General features: G+C 40.1%; 2 protein-coding genes and 1 long non-coding RNA gene across 3 annotated transcripts in view; 1 reads left to right on the top strand and 2 right to left on the bottom strand.

Moving 5' to 3' along the window:
• LOC117821134 (homeobox protein Hox-C10a-like) overlaps positions 1-16003 on the bottom strand; it is a 98002-nt gene that overhangs the window by 29410 nt on the left and 52589 nt on the right. The window contains exon 4 of the transcript XR_004632913.1: positions 3448-3634. The gene's annotated coding sequence lies outside the window, so the exon portion shown is untranslated. The remainder of the gene's footprint in view (positions 1-3447; positions 3635-16003) is intronic.
• hoxc13a (homeobox C13a) lies at positions 5579-9919 on the bottom strand. Its single transcript, XM_034695210.1, has 2 exons — positions 9089-9919; positions 5579-6793 (listed from the first exon to the last, which is right to left on the bottom strand). The coding sequence occupies exons 1-2, from the start codon at positions 9750-9752 to the stop codon at positions 6537-6539; spliced, it is 921 nt and encodes a 306-aa protein (XP_034551101.1). The 5' UTR covers positions 9753-9919; the 3' UTR covers positions 5579-6536.
• On the top strand, positions 11445-12275 carry LOC117821149. The gene is made up of 3 exons (XR_004632914.1): positions 11445-11685; positions 11857-11981; positions 12183-12275. It is a non-coding gene; the product is annotated as an uncharacterized LOC117821149 (long non-coding RNA).

The raw sequence follows: 16003 nt of genomic DNA, 5'->3' as shown, positions 1-16003 counted from the left end.
ATATTAGCCATCAATACACTCAAGTTCAGGACGCAGTCACGGTGAGTTGAACTTGATGTTGAACTCAAATGCTGAATTTATATGAACAAAACAAGTCTAATTAAAATACATTGGAAAAAGAATGCACATATAGGAGTCTTTTTTATACTTCAAAAGAGGACAAGAGCTCAACTCATCCAAATAACATGAATATTACAACCGCCAATGGTCTTGTGCTTAATGGAAATCATTCTGACATGTTCCTAATCATGCTGTCCTCAAAATTGAATCATTCATATGGTGCAGAATGTATAAACTGATTCCATTTATCAATTTCAAAGTTGAGGATTAACAAAAAGGTGCAGAGTTACAGCATCTTGCACATGCTTGCTGACTGGCAATACTTGCGTGCTACCAAATTGCCAATAAGGTGTTATGTGAGACATCAGCATTCATTTAAACATTGGTTTGGGAACGATTTGCAAGTCAGCCGACATTTGATAGCTGTATCCGTCACTAGTGAGCATGTACCTTCTCTAACCCGCAGGCAGCGGGCCTGGCTCAGCCTTAAATAGAAATAAAAAAGATCGAATGTTTAAACTGGAGAAGCTGCAGGGGACCTGCTGTGGCTTCATTCTGTCTCTCAAAACTTCTGCCTCTCATATCTCTGCACATTCTTGCATCTAGTTAGTGAGTCTCGCAATGCAGCACAACAACGATCCCATATAATATCACGAGCCTCGCTCTCTCTCTCCCTGGGAGGAGCACTGGGCTGTCTTGGTATCACGTCTTGTGTTATTATAAGATGAAGCAAAAGCATAGCAGTGCAGTGTGATGTTTACAGCGAAATGGCCCGGATGGCCGTGCAGAGAGTGAGTCAAACATGAAGCTGAAGTCTTTACTTTACCTCGGAGGAAGAGGCCATGTGTTGCGCCTCCTCGCCTCTCCTCTCCACGCCTCCGCTCCTGATCTCCCACAGATCCGCATTTCACATTCAAACAACTGCTCGTCTGTTCAGTGCATCTCCAGCTCAGCGATGATGTCATACGTGACCGTGAGCTGCAAGGCCTGGACACTCATTTACTTAAACGAAAATGTGCCATTAAAAAAGAAGTAGGTAAAGCCAGCATATAGCACTGTCAAGGTCACTGTCTAGTCCACTGTCTGCGCGATATTGAAATTACCCCTGTGGAATCCGCTGCTCCTGTCCAGACAGGGCAATAGCCTAAACAAAGGGCTTTTCTTCCCCTTTTTCTCTTTGATTCTCTGTAGGCAGGTTGCCACAGTTATAGCCTTATGCGGCCCTTTTAAAGCTTCCTTCAAGGAAACGAACCACCAAGGGAAGCTTAAAAGAAGCCACTAAAGTGCTAACGTTTAACTTGAAGGTTTGGCTCATCTGTTTCATTTGTTTACAGCACAACAATTTTTTTGAGGCTTTACCAAATCCTACTTTCTAAATATTAACTCAGAAAAGTAATCTTATATGAGCAAATACTTTAAACAGTTTGTTTTGAATATAAACAAATCCGGTAAAATATTATAATATAGCTTTAATATCACAATCTCCATACATTTAGTTTTATATTTAACAGGCTAGCAATTCACTCAATAGAATCTGTCTTTATATGTAATAACACACTGCTAACTAGTATTGAGAAATAGAGAGCCTTATTATGAACACAAGCATTTGAACTTGGCGGTCACTGCATTCGCGTAATGCTGTGAACATGGGCTCAAAAAAACTAAATCAAGTTCCATTTATCTAATTATAAACTTGAATTTCCCAAACCTAAAGTGTGTGTGTGTGTGTGTGTGTGTGTGTGTGTGTGTGTGTGTGTGTGTGTGTGTGTGTGTGTGTGTGTGATTAATATGCAATCAAGAAAGTGAAATATCATCCAGTATTTCTGTAATTATATCCATAAATTAGAAATTATCTAACCAAACTTGGCAAGTGCCGTCAGTCAGGTGGGGTTTTAATTCAAATCGCTTTATAAAGAAACTTTCCAGTCAACGGCGTTGTCAAATTTGCTGAACGAGATTTTTATTTTATCCCCAAGTGAAAAGAAATCAAAGAAAAAATATATATAAAAATGAATATAATTCCAAACTGAACGCCGACGGCTTGGTAACCTTTTCTGATTTTATGCTGCCGTGACAGGTAATTTCCATATCATCGAACGTATTCGTATAGCAGATCTATCAAACCAAAACACTGATCCACCGTTGCTTTCATGTAAAATTAGCATATGGCATTTGTCCCATAACGAAACAGAAGTTCAAGATCATTCCCTCTCAGTTAGAATTTGTGTATTTGTTGTATCATCCATCAAAAGCGGGCCTAAAACTTGGACAGTTAGATAAAAACTTCCACATTAAAATTCCAATGATTGCCAACGCGATATTTCAGAAATACTGTCCCATGCATTAAAGAAAAGTGCTACAAAGAAGTAAAAAAAAGAGTCATAATAAGGATGAAAAATGAAGAGAAGTGAAATCTCCCTGACAGAAAGCCGGCTGCAGCACTTCCTGATATTTTCCTCTGGTCACCACCAGAGGTTATCAGCCCCCTGTCTCATGTGTCTGCGAACAGCGGCCTGCAGCACACACGCCTCCACACACAACCATAACCAATGCAACTTCAGATCACACTTTAAGCCTTAAATGTGTAAAAAGATAACTGATCAGTGCATGGAAAAAGGTGGAAAAGCTTTTATATTTGTTGTTTTCCATTTTCACTAAGATGCTCTATGGTTTCGTGTGTGTAAGTTTACCTTCATTCAGCAAAGTAATAGTTAACCCGGCTGTGAAGGTTGTTGGATGAGTAAATGTAACAACATAAACAAGTTAAAAAAATACTTTTGAATAACTGTGGATATTACAAGGCACCGATAATGTATTGGAATTCTACATTTTCTTCAACAATTGTACGTGGAGCTATTCTAAATATAACCTACGTAATGTGAAAAGTCTGCGTCGATTCTTTGCATTGGTTTGTGCAGATGTACATTTTTAATAAAATATTTGTTTCTATTGTACAGACAAAAATAACATTTAAAAAAAAGTATTTAATAAACATTATTATGCATATACTACCAGTCTGATTAGAATGTTATATTCGAGATTACACATAATGCGACACATTTCAGCTCATTTTATATTTTGCTTATTAACTCCAATAGAAATCTAATTCATTTAATATTTCCTTTTGAGAAAATATGATAAAATAAATACGCCATGTTCAAAGGATTCATCCCCTCGTAACTTAATCACTGCTTTTCGCTCTTACTTTAAAAAATAATAGTGACTAAAATAGTAACAAATGCGCCTGTCACTGCGTATGTTTTCTAATATATTTCTATACTGTTTTTGTAAAATCAGACATGTAATCAGCTTTTCATGTGAGTAATAAAGTCATAAAACAAAAGTCCAAGTAGGCCTGCTGCCATGCTAGAAAGAAAACGCCCATACCTTGTGTCGTTATATTGTGGGCGACGTCCTATCATCATTTCCTCTCGCTGTGCACACACTATGGCTGCTGGTGTTGGTGTGAGACGTCAAAAGTCCTACCTGTCCTCCGTGGTCAATAACACACACACCTCATGACGAGTGCTTGAACCCATTGGTGGTTCCAGGGGAAACAAGTTTTAGAGGACTTCTGTAAAAAATATAAAGACACAAAAGAGAAAAGCCCAAATGTTAATGCAACGCTCTAAGAGATGGTCAGAAATGCAGGTCAGAGGATATCGCTACACTTCCCCTTTTTTATGTATTTATGGCATGCCATTAAGCCTGGCTGTCTAGACAGGGAAATAACACCTTGTTTGCCTACAAACAAACCGCCGCCATTGGTGTCCAGCCCCCTATTTATTATGCACAATCTGCTGTGATGTCAAGGTCAAAGTGACTGCATAGTCATGGTCAAGGGTAAATGTGGACAGCCAGAACTTTCCACAAGGATTGAAAATCCGGGGAGCAGACAAACAAAAACTTTCAGTCTGACGTCTTGGATTGTACTCAACGAGCTCAGAAGATGTGAAGAGATGGAAAAAGTGACCAGAGTCCTGCAAACCATGCGCCTATAGAAAGATTACCGCAAAAAGCAAAAACTGGCATGCTAACTTATAGGAGCATGATGTTCTCCAAAACAGCCACAATATGAGTCACGTCAGGCACAATTTGTCCCCACACAAGATTTATTTTTTATTTGGGATAAGAGTGAGGCCGTATTTATAGCTAACATTCAGCCTGCTATTTGTTAATGTTAAATAAGATCGAACACTTAAATCAGACTGGAAACAAACTAGCTTTAAGTATATTAAAGTGAAGTACCTTCAACTTTGATTATCATCAGGACAGCCGTGATTCAATGCTATTATCCACGTTTTCCTATTTTCAATGTTATATCGCTGGAGAAGACCGACTTGACTATGCGACAATAGGGCCTTGTGATTTCCTCAAACTGGATGCATATAGAAAAACAAATACTCCCTGCAAACATGTGCAGACAAAGAAAAGAAAGGTTAAAAGTAAATAAGAAACTCCACAGTGAAACTGCAGAGAATCTATTCACTTTGATGCAGATTTGCACTGATTTGCGCGCTCGGTCTGTGCGCTCCCGTGAATCCATACTATTTATCCTTGTTTACAAAACTAAATAATGAGTTTATACAAGTGTCATGAAACATGCGCTCTAAAGTTCACTGCAAAACTCACCTGTGCATCTGAACAAGTTCTACAGCAGGGCATAACACACCAGGATTTAAGTATAACCCAAATACGCACAGCTGACGACACTAGAATGGAATTATATGTCGTGCAAACATTTACGCTAATGTATACTTTCCCTTGTTCAAACACTCCTTCAGTTTAGATATACGCAGAAAGCATAATCAGAAAAAAACATGTTTACTTCGAACACACAGGAGAGAGCCCGTAGATTCTTATCTTGGGCGAATATTTGAGACTTTATTATACGACGAATGTTTGTTCAAGTTCAGTTTGAACATGACTGGAAATAATGTTCTGTGGTAAGCCAGAAAATAGTTCTGTGACAGTTGAGGTACATACACATTTATTTTCCTTTAGGCCTGATGATTCAGCTAGTTGAGCTTCTGCCAAGTCAGAGCTAATAAATATATGTTTGGTGTTAACTTTGATTAAAATGCGGTGGGAGGTGGAGAGTGGAATTATAGATGCAGATTTTCCACCGCTGACTATATTCTGTTGCTCTTGGAGTGATCAATACGAGGGATCCAATGCTGCCAGTTTCAATGTGACATCAGTAACTGAAAAAAAAGAATTGAGTCAAAATATCAGGCTTTATTTTGTGCTGGAAAATCCGTGCTGCTGCCCAGTGCCCGTGCGCACTGAATGAATCACCTCCTGTTACCATTAAGACTCCAGGATGCCCAATAAGTCTTAATCAAGCACTTTGCAACATAAAATCCTCACTCATCCATCCGCTGCTGCTTCTGCTGCTGCAGACTAAACTCTAAGAGGAAAGGCGACAGCGGTGAGAGATGCAGCTCCTTAATGACACCAGTGTAACATGAAACGAAAGGAAATGCTGCAACGCTTGATTGACTTGAATATTTAAGCATTTTCATAATCATCATTTATTTATGAAACACGTTACCAGGACGTAATTGAACACCACAATACAGTTCACATACTGCACCAAAGTAGAAATTACAGGCTCCGTACAAGGCGCATGATCAGCTGCAACGCTACACTAACAAAGACAAAAGAAAATCAAATCAACGATTGTGCATTTCTGTGTAATACTCACTGACTTTAATGGTTTACAATCATTCCAGTTGCATGACAGAATCCTTCACTGACAAAGGAAAACATACAGGTGTTGGGATATTCCAGTTTACAGTTCCGCCATACTAGATAATATGAATTAAATAATAAAAGGCATTGCACTATACAGATTAACAACATAGCAGCCTTTGTTTTAGCTCAGGCTTTAGAGAACAAATCGCACACAGAGAACATAGCTTTTTCAAATTCAGAAGGAATATTAAAAAAAAAAAAAAAAGATTCGTTCTCTCGAAAGTCTTTGTGAGCTTTTTGTTGAAGTCTCAAGTTCAACATGTCGTCATGCCACACATGTCCATATGGCGGGTTATCTTTCTAAAATGACACCAAACGAACAGTCTGCAGAGATTTGATGCGTCCGCTGCAAGAAATGTCATCAGCTCCTTTTGAGATTTGGCTTGAAAAACAATATGAAAAAAAGAAAAAAACACGCAATACTTGTCTTTGAAATACAGATATCGTTTTAAATATTATATATTTATATATGTACATTCATATAAAACAAATGTGAAGTGAAACTTTCAATATTTTCACAGTTTTTAGAGTACTTCCTCTAAATTGAAAACAGGGGGGGAGTTGTGGTATGGTCGAGGAAAAAAGATGGAAGTTAAATAAAAAAAAAAAACACTCAGCCAAAATGTTCTTCAGCCACGATTTTCGATGCAAGAGGTAAATATATGGCGTGATGTTTTTGGAAGGTATGAGTTACAGTTTGATGGAGGTCGCTGATCGTATCAAGTGGTGTGCATGTGATTACTCTTGGATTTACTGACAAATTTTTTCTCCTTGACCCGCCGGTTTTGGAACCAGATGGTGACTTGGCGCTCTGAGAGGTTAGTGCCGGCCGAGATGCGCCTTCTCTTGTCTTTGGTGATGAACTTGCTGGCTGCATACTCTTTCTCCAGCTCCTTCAGCTGGAGCTTGGTGTAAGGGACGCGCTTTTTACGCCCACGACGGTAGCTGCTGACTTCGGGCTGCAGTGGCACGACATCTGGAATGGGAGAGGGAAATGCAAGGAAAATATTAGGCTATGTGTAAAATCAGAGATGATTTATTTCCCAAAGTCTGCAGTTCTATGGGAAAGACTGGTTTCTATTTCTGAGACGAGGTTAGCAATTTCAAGTTTGAAAATATTTGAAAATGTTTGAAAATGTTTGAAAATGATTGAAAATAATTCAAATTTCTAGGTGGAAAAATTGTCTACGGTGTGTGTGTGTGTGTGTGTGTGTGTGTGTGTGTGTGTGTGTGTGTGTGTGTGTGTGTGTGCGCGTGTGCGTGTGTGTGTGTGTGTGTGTGTGTGTAGTAAGGATGGAGGAGTGGGGTGGGGTTTGGTGGGGGGGGGGGGGGGGGGGGTCACACAAGGAATTGGTTGCACTCAGGATCTCAGGTGTGCTGCACCTGACGTAAAAGATACGCCATTATAACATCGACAGTTCACTGTTACATTTACTCCGCGTGTTTTGCAAACTGAAAGGACAAAACACAGGCTGTTTCTGTGAATTAACTTTCACTATCAGCTACTACAATAGTGCATTGTGTCCGATGGAAAGTGATCAATGTCTGGCTTTGGCTGTAAGTCAATACTTGTTCCTGCTACTCGACTAAATGTACGGAAATGAACAACAAACCTTGCGGACTGTATCTTAAATCTCTTGTATAAATGTTTAAGTTAACCTCAGGGTAAGTCTTGGGAAAACTACAACACGCCTGACTGTGGCTGCAATACACTATTCAGTACCTGTTTGACAGGAAAATACAGTCCGGCAATCATACGTGAATAAATGTATGGTTTTGAGTAATCATTCAGTTACATGCATTACAATTTTAAAACATTAGACCGTATTTCCTCATGAAGACAGTATTCCCCGCTGTGTTTTATACCAATTTATTTATTTATTTTGGTTAAGCCCCAAAACATTTTGGCAGTGGGAGTGTATTTGTTCAGATTAGCAGAGTTCTGGGATCGCCAAAACTGCATGGAGCCAACAAGAGACATGACAGGACAAGTATGGCAATACCATGAGAAATAGTGGCAAGCTGTGAGACATGAAGATTTTACCCCCATGTAATTTTACTGGCAGGGGCTGTGGGTATGAAAGTACGTTAGTTTTTAATCTGGGTCGAAGGATATTTCAACGTTATCTCCTCGATATCTTTCTTATTAAAAAGCATATAAAACCTCTGGTCAATTGCTTGAGCACAACTAAATGGACGTCATTGTTGTTTTTTAAAAAATTTTAATGCACAATTGTGTTGAGTGTCTTTATTTGCAACTCAGGTCCTATCAGACATGTATGTGAAGCGAGAGATATGGACATTGACAGCGCGCGCTTGTGTTTTTGTGCATGTGTGCGCGCGCATATGACAGCGCGCCCGTGCTTGCGTGGCTTGCTCTTGTGTATTTTCAGTATGAACTGAGGGGAGAACGAGTTGTGTGTAAAGTCCAGCTGAGGACATCCCTATCCGTGATTAAAATACCTTAAGATTTCACAAAGATAATAAAGGCTCGTGGTAAAAGACGCAGTCCAGTAAACACTCTCTAAATCGCATTCTGTCCGGGCCCCACTGTCTATTATATCATGCACTGTTGTGTGACAGGGAGAGAAGCAATACGCGAGGTTGGATTTTAACGTGAATTGATCAGTGGTTGAGGGCATTTGTTTATCACGGTGCTGAGGTCTGTATGCAGTATGAAATGTGAAATATGCAAAAGCCTGTGGACAGATCAGGGCGCACAGATTTATTGACACAGTCCAAACACAGAAGGCTAGCTAAGTCACTATTGTCAGGGGGCAAAAGTATGCACTTGTGTTCATTTTTATTCTGAGGGTCTGACACTGACTTATTATCATCATATTACTTCAAAGAAAAATATCTGCCCCCTCAAGGTATTTGCATTTGTCTAAAATGATCCTGGAACTCACAATTCAGATTTGTCATTTTACGCACAGACAAACTGCTTGTTGACTTATTAACTTTCAAACAGAATGTGACTACCTGAATTTAGAGTGCGTAAAACATACTGGATATCTGTCATGGGAATTATTTGTTTGTTCTGCACATTTAGTTTCCATGTACTTCTATGTAAACTGATATTTGGCACTTTAACCCAATAAAATTCATGGACTAAGCAGTAACATCCAAGCAGAGTAAAAAATATCTGGCTACATTTAAATAGCTTTCTTAATGTGATGACACAGGTATTAAACGCCTACAAGCCGCTGCACTAACACATACATTCCAGCATGCTTGAGACTGTTTGAAAAATTAAACCAAATATAATTACCTGGAAAAGGTGATTTCCACAGATGAGTGGACTGCGTTTGCTCTTTGGAGCAGTACACCTGCCCATCCCAGCCATTTGAGAGAGCCCAGTGCTGGTAGCCCTCCATGGGGATCAGGGCGTCGTGCCGCGGCTCAGGATGGGCACTGATGCCGGGCACAACGGACACGTCGAGATATCCCGGAACAGCCTGATATGAGCTGGCGAAACTCGGGTAGAAGGCAAACTCTTTGGCCCTGGTAGACAGTTCTTCCGTGGGCAACGCTGTGCTGGGCTCGGCGTATTTCTCTGCGGGATGGTACGAGCAGGGCTTCTGCTGCAAGTTCACGTTGTGCGAGTGAGATAATCTACAACCGTAATAGGGGTTTCCAAACGGATAACCATAGCTCAAGGATGCACTGGATGAAGTTTGAGGAGCGGGACACTGCCGGCCGGTGTCCGGAGAAGAAATATCCGAGTAGACGGAGCCTTGGTGGGACGCTATGGTGCCAGAATGTCGTCCCAGCGCGGGGTGCGACATCAGGTCCCTGCAGTGGGTCGCAGGGCAATTACCGCTCAGTCCCTCCATTGTTTGGCTTTTATTCTGGTTGTTTTCATTCGGGCTTTTTTCATAAACGTACATCAAGGTGTCCGCCCAGCGTGGATGCAGAACCAGCGAAGTCGTCATATCAGGGGCTGCCGATGCTTTTTAAAAGTCGACTACTCCAAGACGGACACCTCATTTCCAACTACATTTTACACCACGCGCATGCGCACACTGGACCCTCGTGTGTCCACTTCATTAAGAAGCTGGCACGTGATACGCTAACAAGTCCTACGAGATTGGGCTTGTGAGTTGGGGAAGAGCAGCCCTTTAAAGACCCACTGCCTCACATGTCTCAGTTTTTTCCTGCAGAGCAACGAGTGTTGTCATTGGCTCAAAGCATGCAGACCCACACCCTTAAAGGGGAGTTTGGATACTTCAGGATTGGGGCAAACGAAAACAACCTGTGAAATTTTGCCGACCCTGAAAACTGTTAGAGAATATAACAGCATCGAATACATGTCACATTTGATGCATTGGAATGAAAAAAAATACAAATTTTAGTGCGAATCCCCTGATCATTTTTTAAAAAATTGCGTGATGACGCACTGCGCAGTCTTTGTGATTTACTTGGGGCGAAATGCTGCAGCTGAAGTTGACTTAATCCAATGTATTGATAAACAGGGAAGTGTTCCATTTAGAATCCTCGATTTGTATTTTTTTTTTATAATTTTTATTACCAAAAAAGTGTTGCAAAGCAAATATGGATGTGCAAACTCCTCAATCTTATCATGGCTCCTGGTTTTGAAGGACGCATTTCTTTTAAAGCCATATATAAATGCCACTGGGTCACCTATTAACATACTGAGATGAGATTCTGTGACCAAACCTAGTTGTGGAGTAATAGTGCCACAGTAGGGGATGAAATAAATGTTTATTAATAATGCTCTCTTTGAGTAGTTTTATACTGCAAACTCTGACTTTTTGCATGCTATTTATTTCTACTCCTATTCTTGGGAGGAAAAAAAGGATAACTTGTTACCTGTTGGTACAAGTGTGTGTTCGAGTGTTTGTGTGTGTGCCTTTGATTCTTCTGTGTGTGATATGAAGAACAAGGAGTTTTATTTTGTGCAAGTTGAGTGCAAAGTAGTTGCACCTCCACAGTGACAGCCACAGGACGAAGTAAACGCTTAACAGGTAAGATGCACTCATTGAAATAAACATATTTTAGTTAATTGTGTATATTTAATTTTGAGATATAATTACAGTGATTACCTCACTATATAGGCGGCCTGTTTAGATTGTTCACATCATTTCCGGAATATTTGGGTAATGAGTAATTGTCCCGTCACGTAATGCATAAAAATATCTCAAAGATAACGTGACAATAGAAAATTACCAATAATCGTAATAATGTACTGGTTAAGTTGCATTGAGCTGTTTCTTCATACAAATGGATGCTGACATGAAAAGCGAATTTAGAAACAAGATCCGGCTTTGAGCTGCCTGTGTGTGAGCTTCAGACCTTGTTTAATTAGACAGCATGGTAGAATGCGGACCTATCTCCCAACAGAAAGCTTCCTCTGCCACTATTTTACACGCGTCCTCCTCCTCCAGAGCTGCCTAAAGCTCCGTTTTAAATCCAAAACTACTGTTTGGTTCATTTCTTCACCAGACCCTTAAAATATAACACTTACGGAAATCCTCTTTTCCTTACCTCTGCTCTTTAAAAGTTCTTTAAGATTAATGTTTAACACTTGAGTGTATGTTTAATTTTGAAATATTACCGAAGGGATAGGCCCTCAACGTTTCCATTAAATAGACTGGTGATGCCTATCCCATGAGTCACCTATAAAGCAGGCTACAAGCTGCCCCACGAAGGGTGCCTAGTTTATCAACATTTTCGCACTGCTCAGTAGCTCTGGGAATAATCAGGCCACCCTTGTATATTTGTGTACAAAGGGAAGCTAGTGGCCTGTCCTTCCTCGGACCGGGACTGAAGTTCTTTTGTCTCAAGGAAATTACAACTACGAAAGGGCTCATCCAAACGGCAGCTGCACGGAAGTCCAAGGTCAAGGTAAAAAAACGCAGACAAACAGGGTCGTAATGAGAGTCTAGACAGACAAGAATGAACTTCACACTAGAGCATGCATGCAAACTAGCCGTTATTTAGAGACCCTCACTCTAAAATATTTGCCTTGTGAAGAGGAAGAGGAGTTCAAATAATGCCTTGTGTTTTTGTTTAAAGGAGCAGGAATTTGACAGCTTTTGAGCTTCAGGAAACCGGCCCATTCCTAACTGACATTGTTTCCATTCAAGCTCACACTCCAGCAGAAGACTTCTTTTTTTATAATTTATGAATGACAGAATGAAGTATGTGTGCAGTTTTATTTTTCATCAACCAAAAATTCTAATTTAGATTAAAATGTTTGGAGATGATTGAGGCAGTTAGGCCCTGAGGGATACACGCATGAAGTAGTGTTGCTCAAATGGGCGGAACTATCTCAAGAATAATCAAAGTTATGAAATTTTGACAATAATAAATGATTATTTGATGAAACTTTGTTGTTACAGCAATACATCCCAGGCTAAAGGAGCCTGTGGTTCTACAGACCTGGATTTGTTTTTTTCTCATATCCAAAATTCCAGGAAAAGGAGAAAGAAAAAGTAATAAAGTAAAAAAATATAACACACGGGCACTACTTTATAATTCAAAAATAAAGACTCCCATAAGCGTCCAAAGAACTAACACGTTTATTTGCAGTAAAGTGAGAAAAAAAGTTATATTGAGCTATTTTTAAATATTTGAAGCTTATGGTGTAAATTCTCCAATGACTCGAGACACAACTGCCTTCCAAAAAGTTCTCTTCCGCGTTACATAAACCAGTATCAAACTCAGGCCTTGCAAAAAATGATAGACGATGAAGTCTGACAGAAATAAATGAAACTTTCGTTTTCTACGTTCTTCAACTCGCCATCAGTAGTGAATGAAGCGCAGGCAGGTGGATTCCTGAAATGGTCAAACATTTTTTTTCAACTTTACGAATCAAGTTTGCGCACTAAGATTTCCACGTTTACACGCACCTTCATACATCAGATGTTTTTTGTTTTTTTTTAATCACAAAAACCAACAATGAATTGTTTATTTTAATGAAATGAGTATGCATCAACTACTCAAATATTTACTGGCCATTGGATATTTCAGTACATAGTCTCACACGTAATCCAACCTAAACATTTAGCCTTTTCTTTTTGCAACAATAGGTGCTCCGTATTTAAATCTATCTCATGAGCTTTGGTTGCTATTTACGTTTAAAATGAGTCACCATTACGCAGATTACATTCTACAACTCGACCACCAATACGTGGCCATTAGCGATGAGTAACTGCGTAAATCTTGTAATGGTGCCAGCGTTATTTAAGAAAATTAAAAAAACACTTATTTCAAACACAGTTAGTTTAAATCAAGACTGTTACTACAGGCGTCTTTGAATAATTGCATACCTCACACGCCGAGGGTTTCTGCGTTTAGATCATGCAAAACTTTTCTCATGTCAGTATTGGTGCATTTTAAGGGTTTTAAACTTCAAGGTCGACGGCTGGTTTTTACTAATTAAGCGTCTCTGCAAACAGATTTTGTGGAACTTCACTCTAAAATGTCCCACTCATTAAACATATATTCGTCAATTGTTAATTTGGGAAGGAAAAAAATCCGAAATGTGACCAGCAGTAAATTGTGAAATATTACTTTTGCACTGCGGTTTCACTTATTTCAGGATCTGTTAATAGAAAGCACTATCAATAACTTGACAAGCGGCCATGATGTGCTGCTGTAAATATCTTGACAAGCAGACATCACGTCCTTGCAGACAGGCCCTGTCAGACAGAGAGAGCCCGTCTGATGCGGAGCTCGGTGGGGGAGGGGAGAGCCTCCATCCCCATTACAAACGCTGCCTACCTGCGGCTTCCGCTCTCAGGAACTGAGTGTGGGAGCACATGAGAGAGCCAGTGGATCTTATGCAAACGCAATATGCAGTTATGTACATACAGAGGATGTGCAGCGTGTGCTATTCTCATCCGGTAGCTATGATAGACAGTACACTTCAATGTAATCTCACACACAACATCGCAATGTACCTTTTGAGAAATAGTTATGACACAATGACTAAATATGAAAATAGAAACAAGCTGAGTTATCACATTATTCCGATTTTCCTAGAGTATTGACATCAGAAACACTTTCTGACAAAGATCTATATCACTTAATGTTCATGTTACTTAAAGTAAAATTATAAAAACAACCCAAATATTATCTCACCGGTCTTGAAAGTGATGTAAATCCCTGCGCTTAAAAAGTCTTTGTATAGTTGATGTAGCGATCCACGAATGTGGAGACAGCTCTCAGGTAGAGTGTGCGCGATGCATGCTCAAATCAGGCTGCGTTTATGTTTACGAGTAACCAGCCAGATTCAGACTTAGCTTTCAGATCAAACCATTTTTGTAATCAAAATTAACCAATTATTGATGCCACTGAAACACTGAAAAGCTGGACTCACTCGTCGCCTAAGGGCCAACGAGTGCGTTTTCTGAATGAGGAATCGAAGGGGATTTTAGTAAATGAACATGTCAAACTCCCTGGAATAAACTTTGGACCCACCAAGTGTCTAAGCTAATTAAATGGACTAAAATGTGACTGCACATAAATCGCATAGTAAATCAAGACTAATGTTAATTTAGAAGTTGCGCGTGAGTCACGAGCTCCTGGTCTGACGCTTAACACGTATTTTGCATCAAGGCTCGCACTAATGCAACAATTTCCTAAGAGACAGTGAGCGCTCGCTCACCTTAGTTTATATAATTTATGTTACCATTGTGTGTGTGTGTGTGTGTGTGTGTGTGTGTGTGTGTGTGTGTGTGTGTGTGTGTGTGTGTATGTGTGTGTGTGTGTGTGTGTGTGTGTGTGTGAGAGAGAGAGAGTGTGAGCGTGTGTTACTGTGAGAGAGAGTGTTTGTGTGTGTGTGTGTGTGTGTGTGTGTGTGTGTGTGTGTGTGTGTGTGTGTGTGTGTGTGTGTGCGCGCCTTTTAGTTGAAACACTATTCTTTGAATAGACAAATTGAATTGAGACAGAGAAAGAGATGCTGTTGTTTAGCAGAGCTGTCCGACAGTCCAATGTCATGAAAACATCCTTACTAAACCAGTACAGCATCTTTATCTGGTGTTTTCCCCTCTATACCCAGAGTGTTTTTAATATACGATGGAAAAATGTTCATAATTGTAAAAGCCAAGACCACTGGACCCTTGTGCCAACAACAGGGCACATGAAACATGTGATTTTCTCAAGAAAATACTGGTCTATATCGAGGGCAGTGTTGGCGTGGTAAACAGAATACAAATGGCTGTACAATAAGCTTAGACGCAGATGTAAACACAGCCGTTGACATGCGTAAATAGATTGCTATGAAGTGTTTTGTATCCTATTTCTGCTTACACCAAGATTCACGCATTCCTAGTTGTCGCAGCTCTCATGTATGCGTGTATGCGTGTATGCGTGTATGAGTGTTTGCAGTTGCATGGGCGCATTTTAAACCCCTACCCGACACTAGCACGCAACATATGCGGCTCATATTGAAAATAATAACCCACGGAGCGAATAGCCTTCAAATATCCAGAAAATAGATTTATCACAACAGTTTGCCCAGCAAATGTCATTGGACATTTTTGCTGGGCAAACTGGAATTAGCGTAAGTATTCGTGAAACGACGTACAGTGAATTGAGGACACCAAAGTGTCGAGTTTAGACATACAAGAGTGGGTGGAGAAACCCCATCAGGCACACTTTACACACAGAGTTGATTATTCTGTATGTGAAACACATTATTTTTCCTATTTACGAAGATAATGAATGCCCACTAACTCACATCTCTAATGATAGATTGTGACTGATATCATTATCCGATTATGTCTGTTAACGGAGTTCTTAATCATAATCAAGAGTTAAAAACACCTTTTTTTTATTCACCACTATTAATACCAGAGTGTCTGTGTGTTATTAAGCTACAGAAGTACAATTGATGCGTAATTTAGCTTGGATTCAACTCGTTCAACCTCATCCCGAGCAGGTAGACTATATAAGAGGATGGCTGTGGGTTAACCGCAGAATGAAACGGGCCAGGAGGTGCCGCGCCCAGAGCAGAGAGGGCAGGCTGGCAGGGCACCGCCACAGCCAGGCCAGAGAGGATTTACTAAATGCAACACAGGATTTACAGCCTTTTGATTCAGCCCGCCGTACTTATCATATTCTTATTAAAGTGCCAGGGACTCATTACACCAGTAAGTGGACGATGTAAACAAATTCTAGAGTTCGGTATCTTTGCGTGTTATTTGTGCAACGTGAA

This window comes from Notolabrus celidotus, chromosome 11 (assembly GCF_009762535.1).
Source record: "Notolabrus celidotus isolate fNotCel1 chromosome 11, fNotCel1.pri, whole genome shotgun sequence".
Taxonomy (NCBI): domain Eukaryota; kingdom Metazoa; phylum Chordata; class Actinopteri; order Labriformes; family Labridae; genus Notolabrus; species Notolabrus celidotus.
The sequence above is the reverse complement of the archived record's forward strand: the minus strand, read 5'-3'. Positions and strand labels throughout refer to the sequence as shown.

Coding starts and splice junctions, on each gene's coding strand:
- hoxc13a (XM_034695210.1), bottom strand. CDS start 9,752: ATGACGACTTCGCTGGTTCTGCATCCACGCTGGGCGGACACCTTGATG. Junction 6,794..9,088: donor GTGGAAATCACCTTTTCCAG/GTAATTATATTT, acceptor CTCCCATTCCAG/ATGTCGTGCCACTGCAGCCC.